We start from the raw sequence: 21,553 nt of genomic DNA, 5'->3' as shown, positions 1-21,553 counted from the left end.
ATTTCGTGAGTTTGTCATTGTATGAAAATGAGCATGAAAAGATATATATCTATATATATTCACAGTATTTTCTTTTTGGATTTAATTTAATTTAAATATATTGTCTTAAGCAAAAGAAGTTGGGACCACTGGTCACCCATATTATAAAAACCTATTAACTTACCTCTAAGTTTCTCAATGCAGCAACTTTTTGTTGTATTAACTCAGAATAACTTAATCCATTACAGATCAATCTAATTAGGAGACAGACTTAAAACTTGTATTTGAGTTAAAGAGCGGCAGCAGCAGCTCTGTGAAGACATATTATCAGTATGTTTGTGGTGTGTGGTGACGGCTCGGTGCGGATATCCACTGAGCAGATTAGTGGTGCACCAGAAGTTCACATTTGCTGAACTTTGACCTGAGCTGCGTTGACCTTTGACCACTGTGACCACTGTGTGAACCGAAGCATGGAGGGGGGGAGGGGGGAGAAAGTGAGAACCAACCGATCACGATGTTTGTTGTTTCGCTGTGACGTGACGACACCTTAACGTTCATGCTTTGAGGCCACGTGCTCACAATTACAACACAAACAGTCATTTTTCAGAAGTGACGCCTTCACGACGTCAAAGAGTATCGTCACGTGCCCCTTTGGCGAGAACGTGATGTTTGTGAACGTGAACGCGGCTCCGGGCTGAAGACAAAAGAACATTTAGGCAAAGGAATGAATCTGAATGACGTAGTTTTGAGTGAAATGTGAATGTGGAGGCTTCTGGACACTTGGATGACATCACACGAGCAGCACTTTGTGTTTTTATGTTGTTTTTATATGTGTGAAGAAGAAGTCACCGGTTACTTCAACTGCATTGGATGCTTATGCAACGTTGTTCCCCATCGACACAGTGGTGTGTAGATAATGAGTGAATCTTCATCCCTTTAATTTGTGTGAATTGACCCTTTAAAAGCACTCAGCTGTTGGTAACTACTTCCACATCCTGACCTCCCTCCTCGCCTCCCGGCCGCTCTCTGTGTCCGCCACCAACAGGCTCCACCTCCCAGCTAATCAGGATCAGCAGCCATGAATGAGACACAGCGAGAGAGTCTGGAGAGACCCGTCACTGACCCAGACATCAAGCTGTAACCGGGGCGCTAACGCTCGGCCGGGGACAGGAGGCCCGGGACCTCTGGAGAAAGGAGAACAGGTGAAGACAGAGGGAAATAGATTTTTTTTTTTTAAAGAAGGGAGGAGCGACAGATTCAGAGAGACGTACTTCAAACCCTCCTCCAGCTTCCTCTGCATCATCTTGATCAACTGTCCTGTCAACTCCAGGGCCACCTCACGCCCCCCTCCCCCCTCCACACATACACACACACACACACACTTAACACAAGGGCCAAAGGAGACGAGTGAGGAGGAAGAGGGGCCCTTACAAAATGCATTGAGAGGTAAGTGGAGCAGGTGAACGTGGGTCGAGGCCGAGGGCTTAACCTGCTGCCAGGCCGCAGTGCTGCTGCCGCTCTGCTGTAGCTTTAGGCCAAAGCCTCTTACTGCTCACTGTGCCAGCACTTAAAGGAGCCATTATGTCCAGTGAACGATGTGTCTGAGTGTTTTTACTTCCAATTTAGATCCATTAGAGATTATTACCTGTCAGACAAACCGACAGTTTAAGAGTCAGTGTGATGAGAATGATACTTCAGAGGTAGATTAACTCCCACAAACAGAATGAGAGTCCCATAATTCTGCTTTTAAACGTTGTTAGAAGGAAGTTAGGGGTTTGATGTAAATGAAATGAGACGTCATAAAAACTAAATCAGACGAGATAAGTATCTTGAGTCTTAAAGTGAATAGTTTCAATCTTGAATTTTAGATGCAGAGAATATAAATATGTGTTTAAAAGTATTTTTCTGTCAATTTGAAAATGATTTTGGCTCTAAACTCAAGGACCACCTTGTTAGCTCCATGAAGAGACTAAATCCAAATAAATGGACCTTCAGATTTCAAGAAGCTATTTTAAGAATTCATTCTTCAAGTGGTTTCAGTAACAGTGAAGCTGAAGTATTGAGACACAGTTTATTCTGAGCCTCTCGGTGCTGCAGCTGAAGAATGAGAAGAATTAGCTTCAAACAAAGAACCGGTTCAGAACAAAAAATACTTTCCTCCAACGAGCAGCGGCGTGTTCAACGAGAAATATTTCTACTTCATTCAGTTCCTCTTTAAACCACTTGCTGGTAAATTTTAATTCTCTGTTTGCAGAAGTGACATGTCCGCCATCAACAGTTCCAGATACTCTCTTTTAGTTTCAGCTAAAATGTTAACGTACTAAAGAAACTGGAGTAAATACAGAATAAATCATAACTCATTTTTCAGGGTTTTTAAACATAAGAAAGTAAAACACATCATCTTTAAACAGTGATTCCAGGTTTTGATTTTTATTGCATATTTTGAAATGAATTACTTTTATAAACAAAAGCTTTTGTAAATGTCGTTAACTTGATAATAACGCGCCCCTGTAGATAAACAGTTAACGAGCCTCCCAAAGGATCTCAGATCAATTAATTCATTTCAGGTTTGATTTTATTTCACATAATAATCATTAATGATATGAAATCCTCTTGTATTGTGTGTGAAGTCTTATAAAAACACACTAACAGTAATAGATGTGTACTCACTGTAAGTGGATGAAACTTTCCACCTGTTAATATTTTAAGTGAACGTCTGTGTTGCGTGTTTTTTTCAGATGTTAAACCACAGAGCTCATGAAGACATGGACGCGCGCCTCCTAAGCTTTGTTGTTGTTTGTCTGTTTGTCGACGATGAATGCGTCACGTTCGTCTGCGCCTCTGAATCCCTGCCATGTGAGTCACACCGACACACATACAGTACACATGCTTGTTAGAGCAGCACTGTAGTCCACACACACACACACACACACACACACACACACACACACACACAGATTAGCAGCATTAGTAGATTGCTGTTGGCTGTTACATGAAAATCTCTGATCAGGTTGACTTGGGGTCTCACGAGCTGTGACGACAGGGTGGAGGTGTTGAACTCAGAGGTTTAATCAAGCATCTTACTTGATGATTAAATCTGAATATTAACTTTTATATAATGTTATATTATTATAGCTGTAAAACTGCTTTTTAGAAATGTCTATGTTACTGTTTACTGCTCACTGTAGAATATATGTAAAGATTTGAAGATTCAGTTTTAAATTCATGTCCGTCTCAAGTTGATTTGTAAAAATATCCAGTGTTCACTGGACATTCGGCCTCTGGTGAAGAGAGGCCGAACTGTTCCTGTGCTTTATGCTTTTCCAAAGCCAAAATAAATAAATCGAGTTACATACATGGAAAAGAAAAGTCGCAAATAAATCCTTGTTCACGATCAGTTGGACGTACTCGTTAACAAACTCACTCCATACTTTACGAAATGCAACGCGTCCTTGATGGAGTGATTCAGTGTCTCTGTATGTTGCATGTTCCCACTCCAGTAGAATCCGGCCCCTGACTCTGAAGTGTGCAGTCGGCCTCGTGTCTTCATGACAGGTGTGAATTCTTCAGAGTGGATTGGTGGAACAGTTTTGCGGGTGAAGGGGCCACACAGCGAAGTTTAGTTCACATCTACGTGTCTGTGTTTGGGACAGTTTCCAGATTGGCACCATGTGATTAAGATAAGAGGCTCTGTCTTGGCATTAGCTGAACGTATGAATGTTTATGTGCGTATGAATGAACTGCACGATGAACATCTGCACCGATGCTCTTGTTTTAAAGCTTCACCTCCCTGCTCGACGTGAACGTGTGTGTGTTTCCTCCGTATAGAACATGTCGTTAGCACAGATTATTTTTATATGTTGTAAATTACAACTAACTAAATGTTAATCTACTTATTGGACCACCAGTGGGTCGTTAATACACTTATCCCCTCCCCCCCCAGGCATGGGTTATCGTCACAGTGACACAAGCTGTCAACTCACTTCAGTTTTAATTAATCATTCATTCATTCATTCATTAGATTTCATCACAGCTTCAAACTGGACTGATTTTTAAAGAAATACTGTGTTTTCTATACTTCACATTGTGTAAATATGGTGGTGGTGTGTGTGTGTGTGGGGGGGGGGGTATCTGAGTCTGTACAGTACCACAGCACCGACATTTTGAAGGAGGAGAACAAAGACCAACAAAGAAAAGACAGCTCAGTGGGGGAGAAAATGATTCAGCAGTCAACAATTATGCCTCGTACTAAAGCGACAGGATTAGCCCCAGGAATCCAAGTAAGCCTTTAACCCCCCCACCCCCCATCCCTCCTCTGGTCCCCCAGCTGAAGCACATGGCCGATTGTCTCTCCTCCGACGCAGCACCGTGAAGTATGAGGTTACACATTCTTTTGGGTGGAAATAAGCCATTTTATCCTGTGTGGCAAAGCAAATGTCAACCAGTCCGATTTTCTTTAAACCTTCGAGTGTGACAAAGTTTTGTTGTTTCTCAGTCGCCTGACGTCTGTCTCTGTTTGCAGAGGCCGCGCTCTGTGACGTCTAATGTCCTGGAACCAACCCGCAGCTGAACCATGGTCATTCTGCAGCAGGTCGGTCACGTTGGGTCGAACAAGGTTCCATCCATGAAAATGAAAGTGAACAAAAGCAGGATTCCCATTTGTAGCTGAAGTGACAGATTTCCCAGCAGTAGCCGTAGGACAACGGCTTGTGCTAACGTTAAAGCTAACACAGGGGCCGCATCCTTCCGAGGCTGCATTTGAAGATTGTGGTGCGACCAAGCTCCTTCAAATGCAGCTGACAAATGTGTCCTTCCTTTCTCGGGCAACAAAAGATCCTTCCCTGGACAAACTAAACTGGAAGTGAAATCCTGCATAGACCAGACTGTCTCATTATGGGTCTGCCTCTCTACTCCGCTCGTCCTGCCTCCGTCCAACCAACATTAATGGAGCAGACCGAGTCCACCAAAGGATGCAGCCCCCTGCTGATGCCTATGAGCTCAAGGCCATCTGAGCACGGCCTGTCAAAGGACGGTGTCTGTCTTTAAGTTTGTCTTAACTTTCATGAGACACTGTTCGCATGAAAATGATAAGCTTAAAACCGAGATAAGCAGAAAGCAATTATAACATCACTCTGAGATAAGATGGAGACGATGAATAAATGAGATCGCAGCAGCAAAGTGTGACAGAGCAAAAAAAGTCTTATTAAATCAAGAACATTGCAAAAGCAGGCTCATCAGATTTTCTCAGTTTTCCCGAGAATCAACGAGAATCTAAATCTTCTAAAGCACTTTTTTTATGCGGTTACTAAAGAAGAGAGCACAACGTTCATCAAACTCTTTTCCACGGAGCATCGTTGAAAAATTGAGACACTGAACTCCAGACATTGTCCTGAAAGTATCCTGAGGTTGTTCCACTAGAATTAAACCTCACACACCTCTAACCTCAGAGGTTACATCACCTCATCGTCACCTTTAAACTGTTTTCATACTAAATCTCCTCATTTAGAAAGTTGGCAGCTAAAAAGTGAATAAAGCAACTCCAGGTGAATCATGTAAGGTTTTTTTTTTTTATTCTCCTCATTTAAAATCCGTAATCACAGGAACCAAAGAAAGTACGTAAAAGAAGAAACAAGTGACGGAGGATTAAACAAAGCAATGAAGCTGTTATTTCGTGTGAGAAAAGTTCAACTGTCATAAAAGATTTTGCTCAATACTGGTTTTAAATATTTCACAGAAAACAGATTAATTATACCTGTTACTTTATATAAACGAACAGGAGCAAGAAAACATTTATTCCAATGATTTAATACAAATGTTAACAATGATCAATTATGATGTGATTAAACTGAGTACTTGTCATTTTCCTCTGTCACTGTGAATTCTGGGTGAAATGATCCACATCTAACCAGAGACGTGTTTTATAATCCAGGGGGACTATGTGTGGCTGGACCTTAAAACGGGCCGAGAGTTTGACGTCCCGGTCGGAGCCGTGGTCAAACTGTGCGACTCCGGGCCGATCCAGGTTCTGGACGATGAGGGCCGGGTACGTGGACAGCAGAGCAGGAGCTGGATGTGAACTGTAGTTGTTTGACCTCAGTGAGTCATTATCGTGGTCCCTCTCTGTCACAGGAGCACTGGATCTCTCCTCAGAATGCCACCAACATCAAGCCCATGCACCCGACCTCCATCCACGGGGTGGAGGACATGATCCGCCTGGGCGACCTGAACGAAGCCGGCATCCTCCGCAACCTGTTCATCCGCTACAACGAGCACGTCATCTACGTTAGTACCTCTTGATACACTGGTGTAACCGTACAGATGTCACACAGATGTTCGCAGAAGGTGCAGAGCCCAGAACATTTCTTATTCAGGTTAAGCTGTTTACTTGTGCCTGGGATTCCCGGCAGTAGAGTTTACTTGTTGCTATGAATGAAGCAGAATCTCATTGTCTGGGATCCAGAGGTTCATTTATAGAAGACACTGTCTCCACTAACGAGAGAGTATCACACTCCGCATCTCATTATTATTTCTATGTTGCAACTACTGGATGATTTAAAGACCAGTTCAAAACAAATGTTTTCACTTTGGACAATTGGACTTTTGAAATGTTAACAATCATAATATTAATAAAACCATCCACGTTACCCTCTGACATCGATCTATCGTTCATCACACAATCACCTGAACCTCTTCTCACAGCTCCAGGATTAGGACCTCATCATCACAGGATTGTTCTCTTCTATTTATGAGACAAACGCAGAAGCTTTATTCAAAAACCCACCAGGGCTTGTAAACAGGCTCCTGCAGTGTGTTGTTGTGTGAGTGGGTTGATATTTAATTATATAACAGTGTGTGGTTGTTTTGTCCTCTCTCTCCATTTAGACTAATTGTGGTGGAAGGGTGAGTAAAAAGTCCAAATAGAAAACTCTGAGATTTGCTGCTTTCTCTTCACAAACTTTTAGACTTTATGTCGTTCTCTATATTCATCATATCTCACTGCTATGACCGTGGAAGGTAACGGTGGCTGATATCACAAGATAATATGTTTTTATCTTGAGTTTAACAAAAGTAAAAATCTATTTCTCTCACTTTCTTTTCTTGCTCTATTAACGACTAATTTCAATCTTTGCTTATATACTCAGTAACTTCTAATGTGTACATATACAACGACGTGCATCAGTTCGCTGTAAAGAAAGTTCACGGTTGATCGAATCAGTGAAATTAGATCTTTAGTGCAACTGAATCACACGATAATATAATGAGCTGTAGTTGCTGAGCAGTAGAAATGCTAAAGATTCAGAAGCAAATACGATAAAGTCATAATTACAATATAAGACTGATTTAGATAATAAAACAAAATACTTACTCTGAAATTCAGAGGAAAGCTCTTCTGTAAAAAACCAAAGTGATTAAAAGTCCTCTGGTTTTATCTTGGTTGGTCTTTGCAGACATACACCGGCTCAATCCTAGTGGCTGTCAACCCGTACCAGCTGCTTCCCATCTACACACCCGACCACATTCGCCTCTACACCAACAAGAAGATCGGCGAGCTGCCGCCGCACATATTCGCCATCGCAGACAACTGCTACTTCAACATGCAGCGGAACAACAAGGACCAGTGCTGCATCATCAGGTGTGTGTGTGTGTGTGTGCACAAACCATTTATATGAATCTATCAGAAATCACAGGATCACACACAGATATTTTTAAACCTTTATTTACCCAGGAGGTCCTGCAGATCAAGTGTGTGTATTTAAGGGAATGTGTATTTGTGTTGTGTGTGTGTGTGTGTGTGTTTGTGTGTGTGACAGTGGGGAGTCTGGAGCTGGGAAGACAGAAAGCACAAAGCTGATCCTGCAGTTCCTCGCTGCCATCAGCGGTCAACACTCCTGGATCGAGCAGCAGGTCCTGGAGGCCACGCCCATCCTCGAAGGTCACACGGCTGCAGATGTTGTTTTTTAAAAACTGTATGAAATATTATCTCCCTCTCTGGTTTCTGTTTCATCAGAGAGGAAATTGTGGAAGAATAAAAATTCAAAACTTCATCCATGTGGGATCAAAATCTGAGGGTTCAGAGTTGTGACCCTGAGACAACGATCCACTTAGCAGCTGTTATCGAGCTTTTAATTATCGATTGATCTTCATCATCAGCAGAAGATTTATAGATGTTCAAATTTACTTTTTCTCAAAGTTAAAAAAAAGAACTTGAACATATTATCAAGACACATTGGTTCGTGTCTCTGCTTTCTTTCTTTCTTTCTTTCTCTCTATCACCTCACTCTTGATTTATTTTTTCCATTCAGCCTTCGGAAATGCCAAGACGATTCGTAACGACAACTCCAGTCGCTTCGGGAAATACATCGACATCCACTTCAACAAGCGAGGCGCCATCGAAGGGGCCAAGATCGAGCAGTACCTGCTGGAGAAGTCTCGAGTGTGTCGACAGGTCAGACGTCAGATCAGAAGAAGTGATAATATGTGATGAAATGACAAACTGAGAAGAAGATCACAAGCCTCCACTTTTACACATCCGCAAGTTAAAAGTAAAGTTTTTCTTGGAAATCATTTGTTCTTCATTCTCGATTCTCCTCGTTTCTCCTCCAGGCTCCAGACGAGAGGAACTACCATATTTTCTACTGTGTGTTGAAGGGGATGCCTCCGGAGCTGAAAGCTAAACTGGGTCTGGGCCTCGCCACAGATTACTCCTACCTCACCATGGTGAGTCGTGTGTGTGTGTAGGTACTGATGTACTCATGTGGACAAAAGTTTGGGTGCATTTCCTCCACGTCTCTGTTTTTGTTTTCTAGCGTAGAGAAATAAGAAGAGCAGAAGAATAACACTTTGACAAGCTGAAACATACTTTGACATTTTTTTATTCAGCTCTACAAATACTCAGATTTATGTTTTGTTGTGTTTTCATACAAATATCTTATCTGAGGAAATGTGTCGGGGATGAGAACGGGCTGATTTGGTAAATGTTGAACTTTCCCATTTCCACTTAAGAGCAGCACAAAGTGGCTTCACTTCACTTCTGCAAAGAAAACTTGATAATAAAAGAAGATAAGCTGAGGCTCTCTGTGTATTTAATCTTCCAGGGTAACTGCACACAGTGTGACGGTCGTGATGACCTGAGGGATTACTCCAGCATCCTGTCGGCCATGAAGGTCCTCATGTTCACTGAGACGGAGAACTGGGAGATTTCCAAGCTGCTCGCTGCGATCCTGCACATGGGGAACCTGCGATTCGAGGGTGCGTGCCACTCCGTTGTGTTTGTAAAACCTGAAGTTAGTTTCTGGACTGTAAATTCTCCAGAGGTGTTGAAAATTAAAATCTTTCTCGTGTCGCTCAGCTCGAACGTATGACAACCTGGACGCCTGTGTGGTTGTGAGATCTCCTGACCTGGTTACTGCTGCTTCACTCATGGAGGTGTGTGTCTGTGTGTGTGTCTGTGTGAACCACAAGTGCATGTATTAATCTTATGAAAGAAAGAGTCACAAGTTCCTCTAATGGTCGTTGTTCATTGTAGGTGGAGCCTAAGGACGTGATGGTGTGTTTGACGACACGAACCCTGATCACTCGAGGGGAAAGCGTGGCGACGCCTCTCAGCGTGGGACAAGGCCTGGATGTCAGGGACGCCTTTGTTAAGGTTTGATCTTCAACCAAATCAATGGGGAAAAAAAAGTCAATACACATAAATACACAACACAGTTCAGAGCAAAACATTATTTTAAAAGATTCAGATTCAAAAACTAAAAAACTCTCAGTAAACTCCATGAATCTAGTTTTTCAAACCTCCAGGACTTGAACTTCTCACCTGGTTAGTGATGTAGATACTTCAGGGTCTGACGTCACTGTTGGGTCTGATTGAAGCTGTAATTCATGAATAAGTAAATATACTATAGTCATATATTCATAAATATACAAGATATACACGTTATAATACAAATATGTGTATTGACATAAAATAATTAAATTATAAAATTAATAATTAAACTGAGAAGTAAAAGATGAAACGGAACACGATCTGTAGGGAAATATTGTTATACCTAATTTAATCAATATATAAGATATTAAAAATAACAACTTTTATTTTTATAGCACTTTTCTCAACAAGTGTTTGACTAAAGCACAAAAACTCCAATAAGATTAAATTAATTTTGAACTAAAATGAAAAAATTCAAACACAGATGAAATCTCTTAACAGAATAAAAGAAGGAGAGCTGTGTGTTGACTCTGAGTTTCATGTGTCAGGGGATCTACGGAAGACTGTTTGTCTGGATCGTGGATAAGATCAACGCCGCCATATACCGGCCGCCGTCCTGCGAGAGTAACCTCGTGCGCAGATCCATCGGGCTGCTGGACATCTTTGGCTTCGAGAACTTCATCGTCAACAGGTCTTTTTATTTGTGGTTTGATCAGAAATAAGGTTAACATTTTTAATCTATTCATCAAAATCCCATAAAACATCTCTGCTCCTCTGATCTTCCTCCTGCAGCTTCGAACAGCTCTGCATCAACTTCGCCAACGAGAACCTGCAGCAGTTCTTCGTGCGTCACGTCTTCAAGCTGGAACAGGAGGAGTACAACCTGGAGGACATCAGCTGGCAGCACATCGAGTTCACCGACAACCAGGACGCCCTGGACATGATCGCCAACAAACCCATGAACATCATCTCCCTCATCGACGAGGAGAGCAAGTTTCCTAAGGTGTGAAAGCTGTGTAGTGGTTTTAAAACATGTTTTGTGATCAGAAATGTTCGTAGATACTCCAGGCTGTCGTCAGAGTGATGTACTGTGTGATGTATATACGTTGCTACATGCTCTTTATTATATAATATGATTTTGCGTTGCTGTATAATTGATTCCTGGTTCTTTCCTTTGTCAGGGAACTGATGCTACGATGCTCTATAAGCTCAACTCGCAGCACAAGCTCAACTCCAACTACATCCCTCCTAAAAACAGCTATGAAACCCAGTTTGGGATCCAGCACTTTGCTGGTGTGGTGCATTACGAGACCAGAGGTACGATTTCATGATTTTTCACTCATTGTTCTTGACAGAGCACATTTAATTATTTGTTCCTGTGAAATTTTGTCCTCCAGATTTTCTCTTCTGTCCCTTGCACAGAGTTGAGATCAGCGATTTAACAGATTAATAAATTAAATGAAAATGAATCAGGTCTTTACCTTGTTTTGGGCTGTTAATCTGAAAACATGAACTTCTGCTCTGAGAAAGTATGATGAGTGTTTTTGATTAGTTTCTGATGTTTTATAGTCCTAGCAATGAACTTGCTGTGAGTTCTTGTATTGTAGTTACCCTTGTCATGAATCCCAGTGGTCACATAAGATTCTTAAAGTACCAGTATTTCATTTTGTCCTGTGTTTTCGAGCTGCAGGCGTTAAATGACCTGTTTTTCCTCCCTCCTCCAGGATTCCTGGAGAAAAACCGAGACAGCCTCCACACCGACATCATCCAGCTCGTCCACTCGTCCAAGAACAAGTTCATCAAGCAAATCTTCCAGGCGGACGTGGCCATGGTGAGAACTCAAATTACTGTAACACCCATCGGATTTCACGTTAAATCCTGTAGTGATGGATTAATATTTTCCACCTCCTTTGTTAACGTTTGTCTTGACTTTGAAGGTGTTGCTGTCTTCACGTGATATTATCGTTGGTGACTTTTGCGTCCCGTCAGCTTTTCCCCTCGCAGTGTTTGTCTTTTACTAATGTCACAGCGCTCCTCTCACTCTGCTGTCTCTCTGTTTCCTCTTGACTTTTCCTCTCACACCAGTTTCTGTGCGGCTATCAGCAGCCGAGCACCCCCACTCCAAAGGTAATCATCGGCCTTCAGCAACATGTGCTCACTCAAACCCCGTGTGTGTTTGTTTAGACTGAATCCAGATGTTCATGGTGTGGTGCATCGCTCTCTCTCACTTTAAACTCCTCTCTTTGCTCCACAGGTGTGAACTTTGTTGTAGCGGAAACCAAAAAGATAAAATTCATGAACGTAAATGTGCAAACTCTCTGACACACACTTCTCAGTCCTCGTCCTTTTCACTCTCTGGAAATATAAAGGCAAAGTCTTCGGAAGTGAACAAAGCTTCTCTGAGAAGTTTGGGGCCTTTGAAACAGGAAGTCCTGTCATCTTCTATGACTGTGAAGACATGTCTCAGAGATTTTGTGTTGTGTCAGTGTTTCCATTTTCTGTTTGTGTGTAGCTGTGTTAATGTGTTTGCACCTTGTGTGTGCATTGTGAAACAGTGTTCACCATAGTCTGCATATAAAGATGGACGCATCTCCACCCCCTCCACACTATCCTGAACTTTCCAAATATTTTGTATTGACTTATAATTGACAAATTGATAATCGTACTTGCAGCCCCACATCAGTGGATTGAGAAAAAGTCCAGGCAGTGGGTTCTTGGTTCTGTGTCTATAGAACATGTGACGTATAGTTGACATTACTTGAATTTGAACAAACGCGGTCAGAGAAAATAATAATAGTAAATGAAATTGAATGTAGAGTCTTGTTTGTAGCACCATGGATATTTGTTTTCACCGTTTGTCAGGTTACTAATAAGGTTGAAACATGTTTGTGTGTGTGTGTGTGTGTGTGTGTGTGTGTGTGTGCGTGTGTTTGTGTGTGTGTGTGTGTGTGTGTGTATAAACAGGGTGTCGAGACAAGGAAGCGTTCTCCCACTCTGAGCAGTCAGTTCAAACGTTCCCTGGAGATGCTGATGAGGACGCTCAGCGTGTGTCAGCCGTTCTTCATTCGTTGTATAAAACCCAACGAGCTCAAGAAACCCATGGTGAGTGAGCCATGTGTGTGTGTGTGTGTGTGTGAGACTATTTGTGTGTGTGTGTGTGTGTGTGTGTATGTGTGTGTGTGTGTGTGTGTGTGTGTGTGTGTGTGTAGTCCAGGTATTGCTGCTTTTGTGAGGACCTAAGTCTGTGAGGTTGGGTTGAAGTTCAGGTTTATGTTAAGATAAGTTTAGGTTGAAAACCTGACTGAAAAACAAATGAACTGTTAATAAATGAAGCAAAATATATATGGATAAGATAATACAATGTTTAATAATTGTGAACATCATATTACATATATACATAACATCACATATACATTATATAACATTTTCATTTCCTCCTCTCAGACATGATTTCATGCAGGAGGAGCACAGGTGAACAAGTATCAGCTGTGAATCAGTCTTTAGGTGCAGTGTCTTATTGCTTCCTCCTCCTCAGTCCCAGACACCGTCTGATTATTTTCCAGATTGAAACCTTCTTCTTTTTGGGCGTCTCGTCAGACACCTCAGTCTCCACAGGTTCTGGAGCAGGGAGAGCATCAGAGGGGGACTCCTCCTTCTTCTGCTTCTCCTGCTCTTCCTCCCCCTCTTTCTCCTCTTGCTTCTCCTCCTCCTTTTCCTTCTGCCACTCCTGATGCTTGACATCCTCTCTCTCCTCCAGTGAGAGTTGAGAAGTCATTTCCTCCACTTCTTTCTGCAGAAGCATTTTCTCCTCTGCAACATTTTGGTGGAGACATCTAATCTCTTCCATGATCCGTTTATGGACGAGGTTCTGCTCAGCCTGGCAGGTTTCCACCTGAGACTTGACTGCTTTCTCAAACTCTCTCGTCATGTTGGTGACCTGCTGCTTGGCTAAGAGTTCGTCAGCTAAAAACTTTTCACTCATCTCATTGTTCGAAGCTCTCAGTTTCTCCAATTCATCCAGGAGAGCCTTAGTGTTGCTCCTCTCAGCCTGCAGATCAACAGCTAACCTCTGCTGGTTGATCGTATGAGCTTCATTCTCTCTCTCCATCAGTGAGAGTTGAGAATTCAGCTCCTCCACTTCTTTCTGCAGAAGGATTTTCTCCTCTGCAGCATTTTGGCGGAGACATCTCATCTCTTCCATGATCCGTTTATGGACGAGGTTCTGCTCAGCCTGAGACTTGACTGCTTTCTCAAACTCTCTCGTCATGTTGGTGACCTGCTGCTTGGCTAAGAGTTGGTCAGCTAAAAACTTTTCTCTCATCTCATTGTTCGAAGCTCTCAGTTTCTCCAATTCATCCAGGAGAGCCTTAGTGTTGCTCCTCTCAGCCTGCAGATCAACAGCTAACTTCTGCTGGTTGATTGTGTGAGCTTCATTCTCTCTCTCCATCAGTGAGAGTTGAGAATTCAGCTCCTCCACTTCTTTCTGCAGAAGCATTTTCTCCTCTGCAGCATTTTTTTGGAGACATTTCATCTCCTCCATCATTCGTGCACGGACAAGGTTCTGCTTAGCCTGCAAGGCGTCAATCTTAGACTTTGCTGCTTCTTTAAGCTCAGTCGTCATTTGGGTGATCTGCTGCTTGGCTCGGAGGTTGTCAACTTCATACTTGTCACTCATCTCATTGTTTGAAGCTTGCAATTTCTCCAGTTCATGTATGAGAGCCTCATTCTTGCTCCTCTCAGCCTGCAGCTCCATAGCAAACCTCTGCTGGTTGATTCTATGAGCCTCCTGCAGCTCCTTGTAACATCTTTGGAGGTCGGTCTCCTGGTTCTGCATGGTGGTCTCAGTGAGGATCTCTGCAGTGCTGAGGGCTTCGTTGTCTTCGTCCCAAACCTCAGACTGGTGCATTTCCTCATTGAAGTCACCCTCCTCAGGCTGCCATGTATCTTCATGCCTGCCGCAGTTGTTTTCTTCACGAGGTTGCCGTTTGGCCAACTTTGCATTGGCCTCATCTAGCGCCTCGCAAAGAGTGAGTCTCCACTGTCGTTGTTGGCGACCGCGGACCCTCTCGTTGTCCAACAGATGTTCAAGATATTTGACATCTCGTTGAAATTTCCGGCAATCCTTGCAGTTGTAGTGAACTTTAGGTTCGGTGGTTCCTCCGTTGTTGGCCATGACAATCAGTTTGAATCAGGAGCAATCTGAGCTGTTTGTTGCTAGCTGAAGTCTTTTCCTACTCACAATGATTAGCCACACGCTGACCAGTTGGAAATGATGTGAGTAAGAAGCTGCGGTCTCATGTATATATAATGTTCAACATTAAAGCCATCAGAGCCAATCAGAGCCATCAGAGCCATGAGAGCCAATCAGAGCCATCAGAGCCATCAAAGCCATCAGAGCCATCAAAGCCATGTGTGTGTGTGTGTGTGTGTGTAGTCCAGGTATTGCTGCTTTTGTGAGGACCTAAGTCTGTGAGGTTGGGTTGAAGTTCAGGTTTATGTTAAGATAAGTTTAGGTTGAAAACCTGACTGAAAAACAAATGAACTGTTAATAAATGAAGCAAAATATATATGGATAAGATAATACAATGTTTAATAATTGTGAACATCATATTACATATATACATAACATCACATATACATTATATAACATTTTCATTTCCTCCTCTCAGACATGATTTCATGCAGGAGGAGCACAGGTGAACAAGTATCAGCTGTGAATCAGTCTTTAGGTGCAGTGTCTTATTGCTTCCTCCTCCTCAGTCCCAGACACCGTCTGATTTTTTTCCAGATTGAAACCTTCTTCTTTTTGGGCGTCTTGTCAGACACCTCAGTCTCCACAGGTTCTGGAGCAGGGAGAGCATCAGAGGGGGACTCCTCCTTCTTCTGCTTCTCCTGCTCTTCCTCCCCCTCTTTCTCCTCTTGCTTCTCCTCCTCCTTTTCCTTCTGCCACTCCTGATGCTTGACATCCTCTCTCTCCTCCAGTGAGAGTTGAGAAGTCATTTCCTCCACTTCTTTCTGCAGAAGCATTTTCTCCTCTGCAACATTTTGGTGGAGACATCTAATCTCTTCCATGATCCGTTTATGGACGAGGTTCTGCTCAGCCTGGCAGGTTTCCACCTGAGACTTGACTGCTTTCTCAAACTCTCTCGTCATGTTGGTGACCTGCTGCTTGGCTAAGAGTTCGTCAGCTAAAAACTTTTCACTCATCTCATTGTTCGAAGCTCTCAGTTTCTCCAATTCATCCAGGAGAGCCTTAGTGTTGCTCCTCTCAGCCTGCAGATCAACAGCTAACCTCTGCTGGTTGATCGTATGAGCTTCATTCTCTCTCTCCATCAGTGAGAGTTGAGAATTCAGCTCCTCCACTTCTTTCTGCAGAAGGATTTTCTCCTCTGCAGCATTTTTTTGGAGACATCTCATCTCTTCCATGATCCGTTTATGGACGAGTTTCTGCTCAGCCTGAGACTTGACTGCTTTCTCAAACTCACTCGTCATGTTGGTGACCTGCTGCTTGGCTAAGAGTTGGTCAGCTAAAAACTTTTCTCTCATCTCATTGTTCGAAGCTCTCAGTTTCTCCAATTCATCCAGGAGAGCCTCAGTGTTGCTCCTCTCAGCCTGCAGATCAACAGCTAACTTCTGCTGGTTGATTGTGTGAGCTTCATTCTCTCTCTCCATCAGTGAGAGTTGAGAATTCAGCTCCTCCACTTCTTTCTGCAGAAGCATTTTCTCCTCTGCAGCATTTTTTTGGAGACATTTCATCTCCTCCATCATTCGTGCACGGACAAGGTTCTGCTTAGCCTGCAAGGCGTCAATCTTAGACTTTCCTGCTTCTTTAAGCTCAGTCGTCATTTGGGTGATCTGCTGCTTGGCTCGGAGGTTGTCAACTTCATACTTGTCACTCATCTCATTGTTTGAAGCTTGCAATTTCTCCAGTTCATGTATGAGAGCCTCATTCTTGCTCCTCTCAGCCTGCAGCTCCACAGCAAACCTCTGCTGGTTGGTTCTATGAGCCTCCTGCAGCTCCTTGTAACATCTTTGGAGGTCGGTCTCCTGGTTCTGCATGGTGGTCTCAGTTAGGATCTCTGCAGTGCTGAGGGCTTCGTTGTCTTCGTCCCAAACCTCAGACTGGTGCATTTCCTCATTGAAGTCACCCTCCTCAGGCTGCCATGTATCTTCATGCCTGTCGCAGTTGTTTTCTTCACGAGGTTGCTGTTTGGCCAACTTTGCATTGGCCTCATCTAGCGCCTCGCAAAGAGTGAGTCTCCACTGTCGTTGTTGGCGACCGCGGGCCCTCTCGTTGTCCAACAGATGTTCAAGATATTTGACATCTCGTTGAAATTTCCGGCAATCCTTGCAGTTGTAGTGAACTTTAGGTTCGGTGGTTCCTCCGTTGTTGGCCATGACAATCAGTTTGAATCGGGAGCAATCTTAGCTGTTTGTTGCTAGCTGAAGTCTTTTCCTACTCACAATGGTTAGCCACACGCTGACCAGTTGGAAATGATGTGAGTAAGAAGCTGCGGTCTCATGTATATATAATGTTCAACATTAAAGCCATCAGAGCCAATCAGAGCCATCAGAGCCATGAGAGCCAATCAGAGCCATCAGAGCCATCAAAGCCATCAAAGCCATCAGAGCCATGTGTGTGTGTGTGTGTGTGTGTGTGTGTGTGTGTGTGTGTGTGTGTGTGTGTGTGTGTAGTCCAGGTATTGCTGCTTTTGTGAGGACCTAAGTCTGTGAGGTTGGGTTGAAGTTCAGGTTTATGTTAAGATAAGTTTAGGTTGAAAACCTGACTGAAAAACAAATGAACTGTTAATAAATGAAGCAAAATATATATGGATGAGATAATACAATGTTTAATATTTGTGAACATCATATTACATATATACATAACATCACATATACATTATATAACATTTTCATTTCCTCCTCTCAGACATGATTTCATGCAGGAGGAGCACAGGTGAACAAGTATCAGCTGTGAATCAGTTGTTAGCTGCAGTGTCTTATTGCTTCCTCCTCCTCAGTCCCAGACACCGTCTGATTTTTTTCCAGATTGAAACCTTCTTCTTTTTGGGCGTCTTGTCAGACACCTCAGTCTCCACAGGTTCTGGAGCAGGGAGAGCATCAGAGGGGGACTCCTCCTTCTTCTGCTTCTCCTGCTCTTCCTCCCCCTCTTTCTCCTCTTGCTTCTCCTCCTCCTTTTCCTTCTGCCACTCCTGATGCTTGACATCCTCTCTCTCCTCCAGTGAGAGTTGAGAATTCAGCTCCTCCACTTCTTTCTGCAGAAGCATTTTCTCCTCTGCAACATTTTGGCAGAGACATCTAATCTCTTCCATGATCCGTTTATGGACGAGGTTCTGCTCAGCCTGGCAGGTTTCCACCTGAGACTTGACTGCTTTCTCAAATTCAGTCGTCATGTGGGTGACCTGCTGCTTGGCTAAGAGTTGGTCAGCTAAAAACTTTTCACTCATCTCATTGTTCGAAGCTCTCAGTTTCTCCAATTCATCCAGGAGAGCCTTAGTGTTGCTCCTCTCAGCCTGCAGATCAACAGCTAACCTCTGCTGGTTGATCGTATGAGCTTCATTCTCTCTCTCCATCAGTGAGAGTTGAGAATTCAGCTCCTCCACTTCTTTCTGCAGAAGGATTTTCTCCTCTGCAGCATTTTTTTGGAGACATCTCATCTCTTTCATGATCCGTTTATGGACGAGTTTCTGCTCAGCCTGAGACTTGACTGCTTTCTCAAACTCACTCGTCATGTTGGTGACCTGCTGCTTGGCTAAGAGTTGGTCAGCTAAAAACTTTTCTCTCATCTCATTGTTCGAAGCTCTCAGTTTCTCCAATTCATCCAGGAGAGCCTCAGTGTTGCTCCTCTCAGCCTGCAGATCAACAGCTAACTTCTGCTGGTTGATTGTGTGAGCTTCATTCTCTCTCTCCATCAGTGAGAGTTGAGAATTCAGCTCCTCCACTTCTTTCTGCAGAAGCATTTTCTCCTCTGCAGCATTTTTTTGGAGACATTTCATCTCCTCCATCATTCGTGCACGGACAAGGTTCTGCTTAGCCTGCAAGGCGTCAATCTTAGACTTTCCTGCTTCTTTAAGCTCAGTCGTCATTTGGGTGATCTGCTGCTTGGCTCGGAGGTGGTCAACTTTATACTTTTCACTCATCTCATTGTTTGAAGCTTGCAATTTCTCCAGTTCATGTATGAGAGCCTCATTCTTGCTCCTCTCAGCCTGCAGCTCCACAGCAAACCTCTGCTGGTTGATTCTATGAGCCTCCTGCAGCTCCTTGTAACATCTTTGGAGGTCGGTCTCCTGGTTCTGCATGGTGGTCTCAGTTAGGATCTCTGCAGTGCTGAGGGCTTCGTTGTCTTCGTCCCAAACCTCAGACTGGTGCATTTCCTCATTGAAGTCACCCTCCTCAGGCTGCCATGTATCTTCATGCCTGCCGCAGTTGTTTTCTTCACGAGGTTGCCGTTTGGCCAACTTTGCATTGGCCTCATCTAGCGCCTCGCAAAGAGTGAGTCTCCACTGTCGTTGTTGGCGACCGCGGGCCCTCTCGTTGTCCAACAGATGTTCAAGATATTTGACATCTCGTTGAAATTTCCGGCAATCCTTGCAGTTGTAGTGAACTTTAGGTTCGGTGGTTCCTCCGTTGTTGGCCATGACAATCAGTTTGAATCAGGAGCAATCTTAGCTGTTTGTTGCTAGCTGAAGTCTTTTCCTGCTCACAATGGTTAGCCACACGCTGACCAGTTGGAAATGATGTGAGTAAGAAGCTGCGGTCTCATGTATATATAATGTTCAACATTAAAGCCATCAGAGCCAATCAGAGCCATCAGAGCCATGAGAGCCAATCAGAGCCATCAGAGCCATCAGAGCCATCAAAGCCATCAGAGCCATGTGTGTGTGTGTGTGTGTGTGTGTGTGTGTGTGTGTGTGTGTGTGTGTGTGTAGTCCAGGTATTGCTGCTTTTGTGAGGACCTAAGTCTGTGAGGTTGGGTTGAAGTTCAGGTTTATGTTAAGATAAGTTTAGGTTGAAAACCTGACTGAAAAACAAATGAACTGTTAATAAATGAAGCAAAATATATATGGATGAGATAATACAATGTTTAATATTTGTGAACATCATATTACATATATACATAACATCACATATACATTATATAACATTTTCATTTCCTCCTCTCAGACATGATTTCATGCAGGAGGAGCACAGGTGAACAAGTATCAGCTGTGAATCAGTTGTTAGCTGCAGTGTCTTATTGCTTCCTCCTCCTCAGTCCCAGACACCGTCTGATTTTTTTCCAGATTGAAACCTTCTTCTTTTTGGGCGTCTTGTCAGACACCTCAGTCTCCACAGGTTCTGGAGCAGGGAGAGCATCAGAGGGGGACTCCTCCTTCTTCTGCTTCTCCTGCTCTTCCTCCCCCTCTTTCTCCTCTTGCTTCTCCTCCTCCTTTTCCTTCTGCCACTCCTGATGCTTGACATCCTCTCTCTCCTCCAGTGAGAGTTGAGAATTCAGCTCCTCCACTTCTTTCTGCAGAAGCATTTTCTCCTCTGCAACATTTTGGCAGAGACATCTAATCTCTTCCATGATCCGTTTATGGACGAGGTTCTGCTCAGCCTGGCAGGTTTCCACCTGAGACTTGACTGCTTTCTCAAATTCAGTCGTCATGTGGGTGACCTGCTGCTTGGCTAAGAGTTGGTCAGCTAAAAACTTTTCACTCATCTCATTGTTCGAAGCTCTCAGTTTCTCCAATTCATCCAGGAGAGCCTTAGTGTTGCTCCTCTCAGCCTGCAGATCAACAGCTAACCTCTGCTGGTTGATCGTATGAGCTTCATTCTCTCTCTCCATCAGTGAGAGTTGAGAATTCAGCTCCTCCACTTCTTTCTGCAGAAGGATTTTCTCCTCTGCAGCATTTTTTTGGAGACATCTCATCTCTTTCATGATCCGTTTATGGACGAGTTTCTGCTCAGCCTGAGACTTGACTGCTTTCTCAAACTCACTCGTCATGTTGGTGACCTGCTGCTTGGCTAAGAGTTGGTCAGCTAAAAACTTTTCTCTCATCTCATTGTTCGAAGCTCTCAGTTTCTCCAATTCATCCAGGAGAGCCTCAGTGTTGCTCCTCTCAGCCTGCAGATCAACAGCTAACTTCTGCTGGTTGATTGTGTGAGCTTCATTCTCTCTCTCCATCAGTGAGAGTTGAGAATTCAGCTCCTCCACTTCTTTCTGCAGAAGCATTTTCTCCTCTGCAGCATTTTTTTGGAGACATTTCATCTCCTCCATCATTCGTGCACGGACAAGGTTCTGCTTAGCCTGCAAGGCGTCAATCTTAGACTTTCCTGCTTCTTTAAGCTCAGTCGTCATTTGGGTGATCTGCTGCTTGGCTCGGAGGTGGTCAACTTTATACTTTTCACTCATCTCATTGTTTGAAGCTTGCAATTTCTCCAGTTCATGTATGAGAGCCTCATTCTTGCTCCTCTCAGCCTGCAGCTCCACAGCAAACCTCTGCTGGTTGATTCTATGAGCCTCCTGCAGCTCCTTGTAACATCTTTGGAGGTCGGTCTCCTGGTTCTGCATGGTGGTCTCAGTTAGGATCTCTGCAGTGCTGAGGGCTTCGTTGTCTTCGTCCCAAACCTCAGACTGGTGCATTTCCTCATTGAAGTCACCCTCCTCAGGCTGCCATGTATCTTCATGCCTGCCGCAGTTGTTTTCTTCACGAGGTTGCCGTTTGGCCAACTTTGCATTGGCCTCATCTAGCGCCTCGCAAAGAGTGAGTCTCCACTGTCGTTGTTGGCGACCGCGGGCCCTCTCATTCTCCAACAGATGTTCAAGATATTTGACATCTCGTTGAAATTTCCGGCAATCCTTGCAGT

The 21,553-nt window shown here is 43.6% G+C and overlaps 1 protein-coding gene across 1 annotated transcript in view; it reads left to right on the top strand.

The window, feature by feature from the left end:
• Positions 1 to 1,046: 1,046 nt before the first annotated feature.
• The window catches only part of LOC109645023 (unconventional myosin-VIIa), a 40,726-nt gene continuing 20,219 nt past the window's right edge, over positions 1,047 to 21,553 (top strand). The window contains 19 exon segments of the mRNA XM_069539988.1: positions 1,047 to 1,425; positions 2,718 to 2,835; positions 4,502 to 4,570; positions 5,909 to 6,022; positions 6,109 to 6,261; positions 6,862 to 6,879; positions 7,428 to 7,612; positions 7,791 to 7,912; positions 8,283 to 8,425; positions 8,584 to 8,697; positions 9,075 to 9,228; positions 9,329 to 9,405; positions 9,506 to 9,625; positions 10,231 to 10,373; positions 10,475 to 10,685; positions 10,864 to 10,999; positions 11,407 to 11,513; positions 11,768 to 11,809; positions 12,647 to 12,784. Of these exon segments, the coding sequence (XP_069396089.1) occupies positions 4,553 to 4,570; positions 5,909 to 6,022; positions 6,109 to 6,261; positions 6,862 to 6,879; positions 7,428 to 7,612; positions 7,791 to 7,912; positions 8,283 to 8,425; positions 8,584 to 8,697; positions 9,075 to 9,228; positions 9,329 to 9,405; positions 9,506 to 9,625; positions 10,231 to 10,373; positions 10,475 to 10,685; positions 10,864 to 10,999; positions 11,407 to 11,513; positions 11,768 to 11,809; positions 12,647 to 12,784 (1,995 nt within the window). The 5' untranslated portion in view covers positions 1,047 to 1,425; positions 2,718 to 2,835; positions 4,502 to 4,552.

The sequence above is a fragment of the Paralichthys olivaceus genome, chromosome 15, assembly GCF_024713975.1.
Source record: "Paralichthys olivaceus isolate ysfri-2021 chromosome 15, ASM2471397v2, whole genome shotgun sequence".
NCBI lineage: Eukaryota > Metazoa > Chordata > Actinopteri > Pleuronectiformes > Paralichthyidae > Paralichthys > Paralichthys olivaceus.
This window is presented reverse-complemented; position numbering and strand designations above follow the sequence as displayed.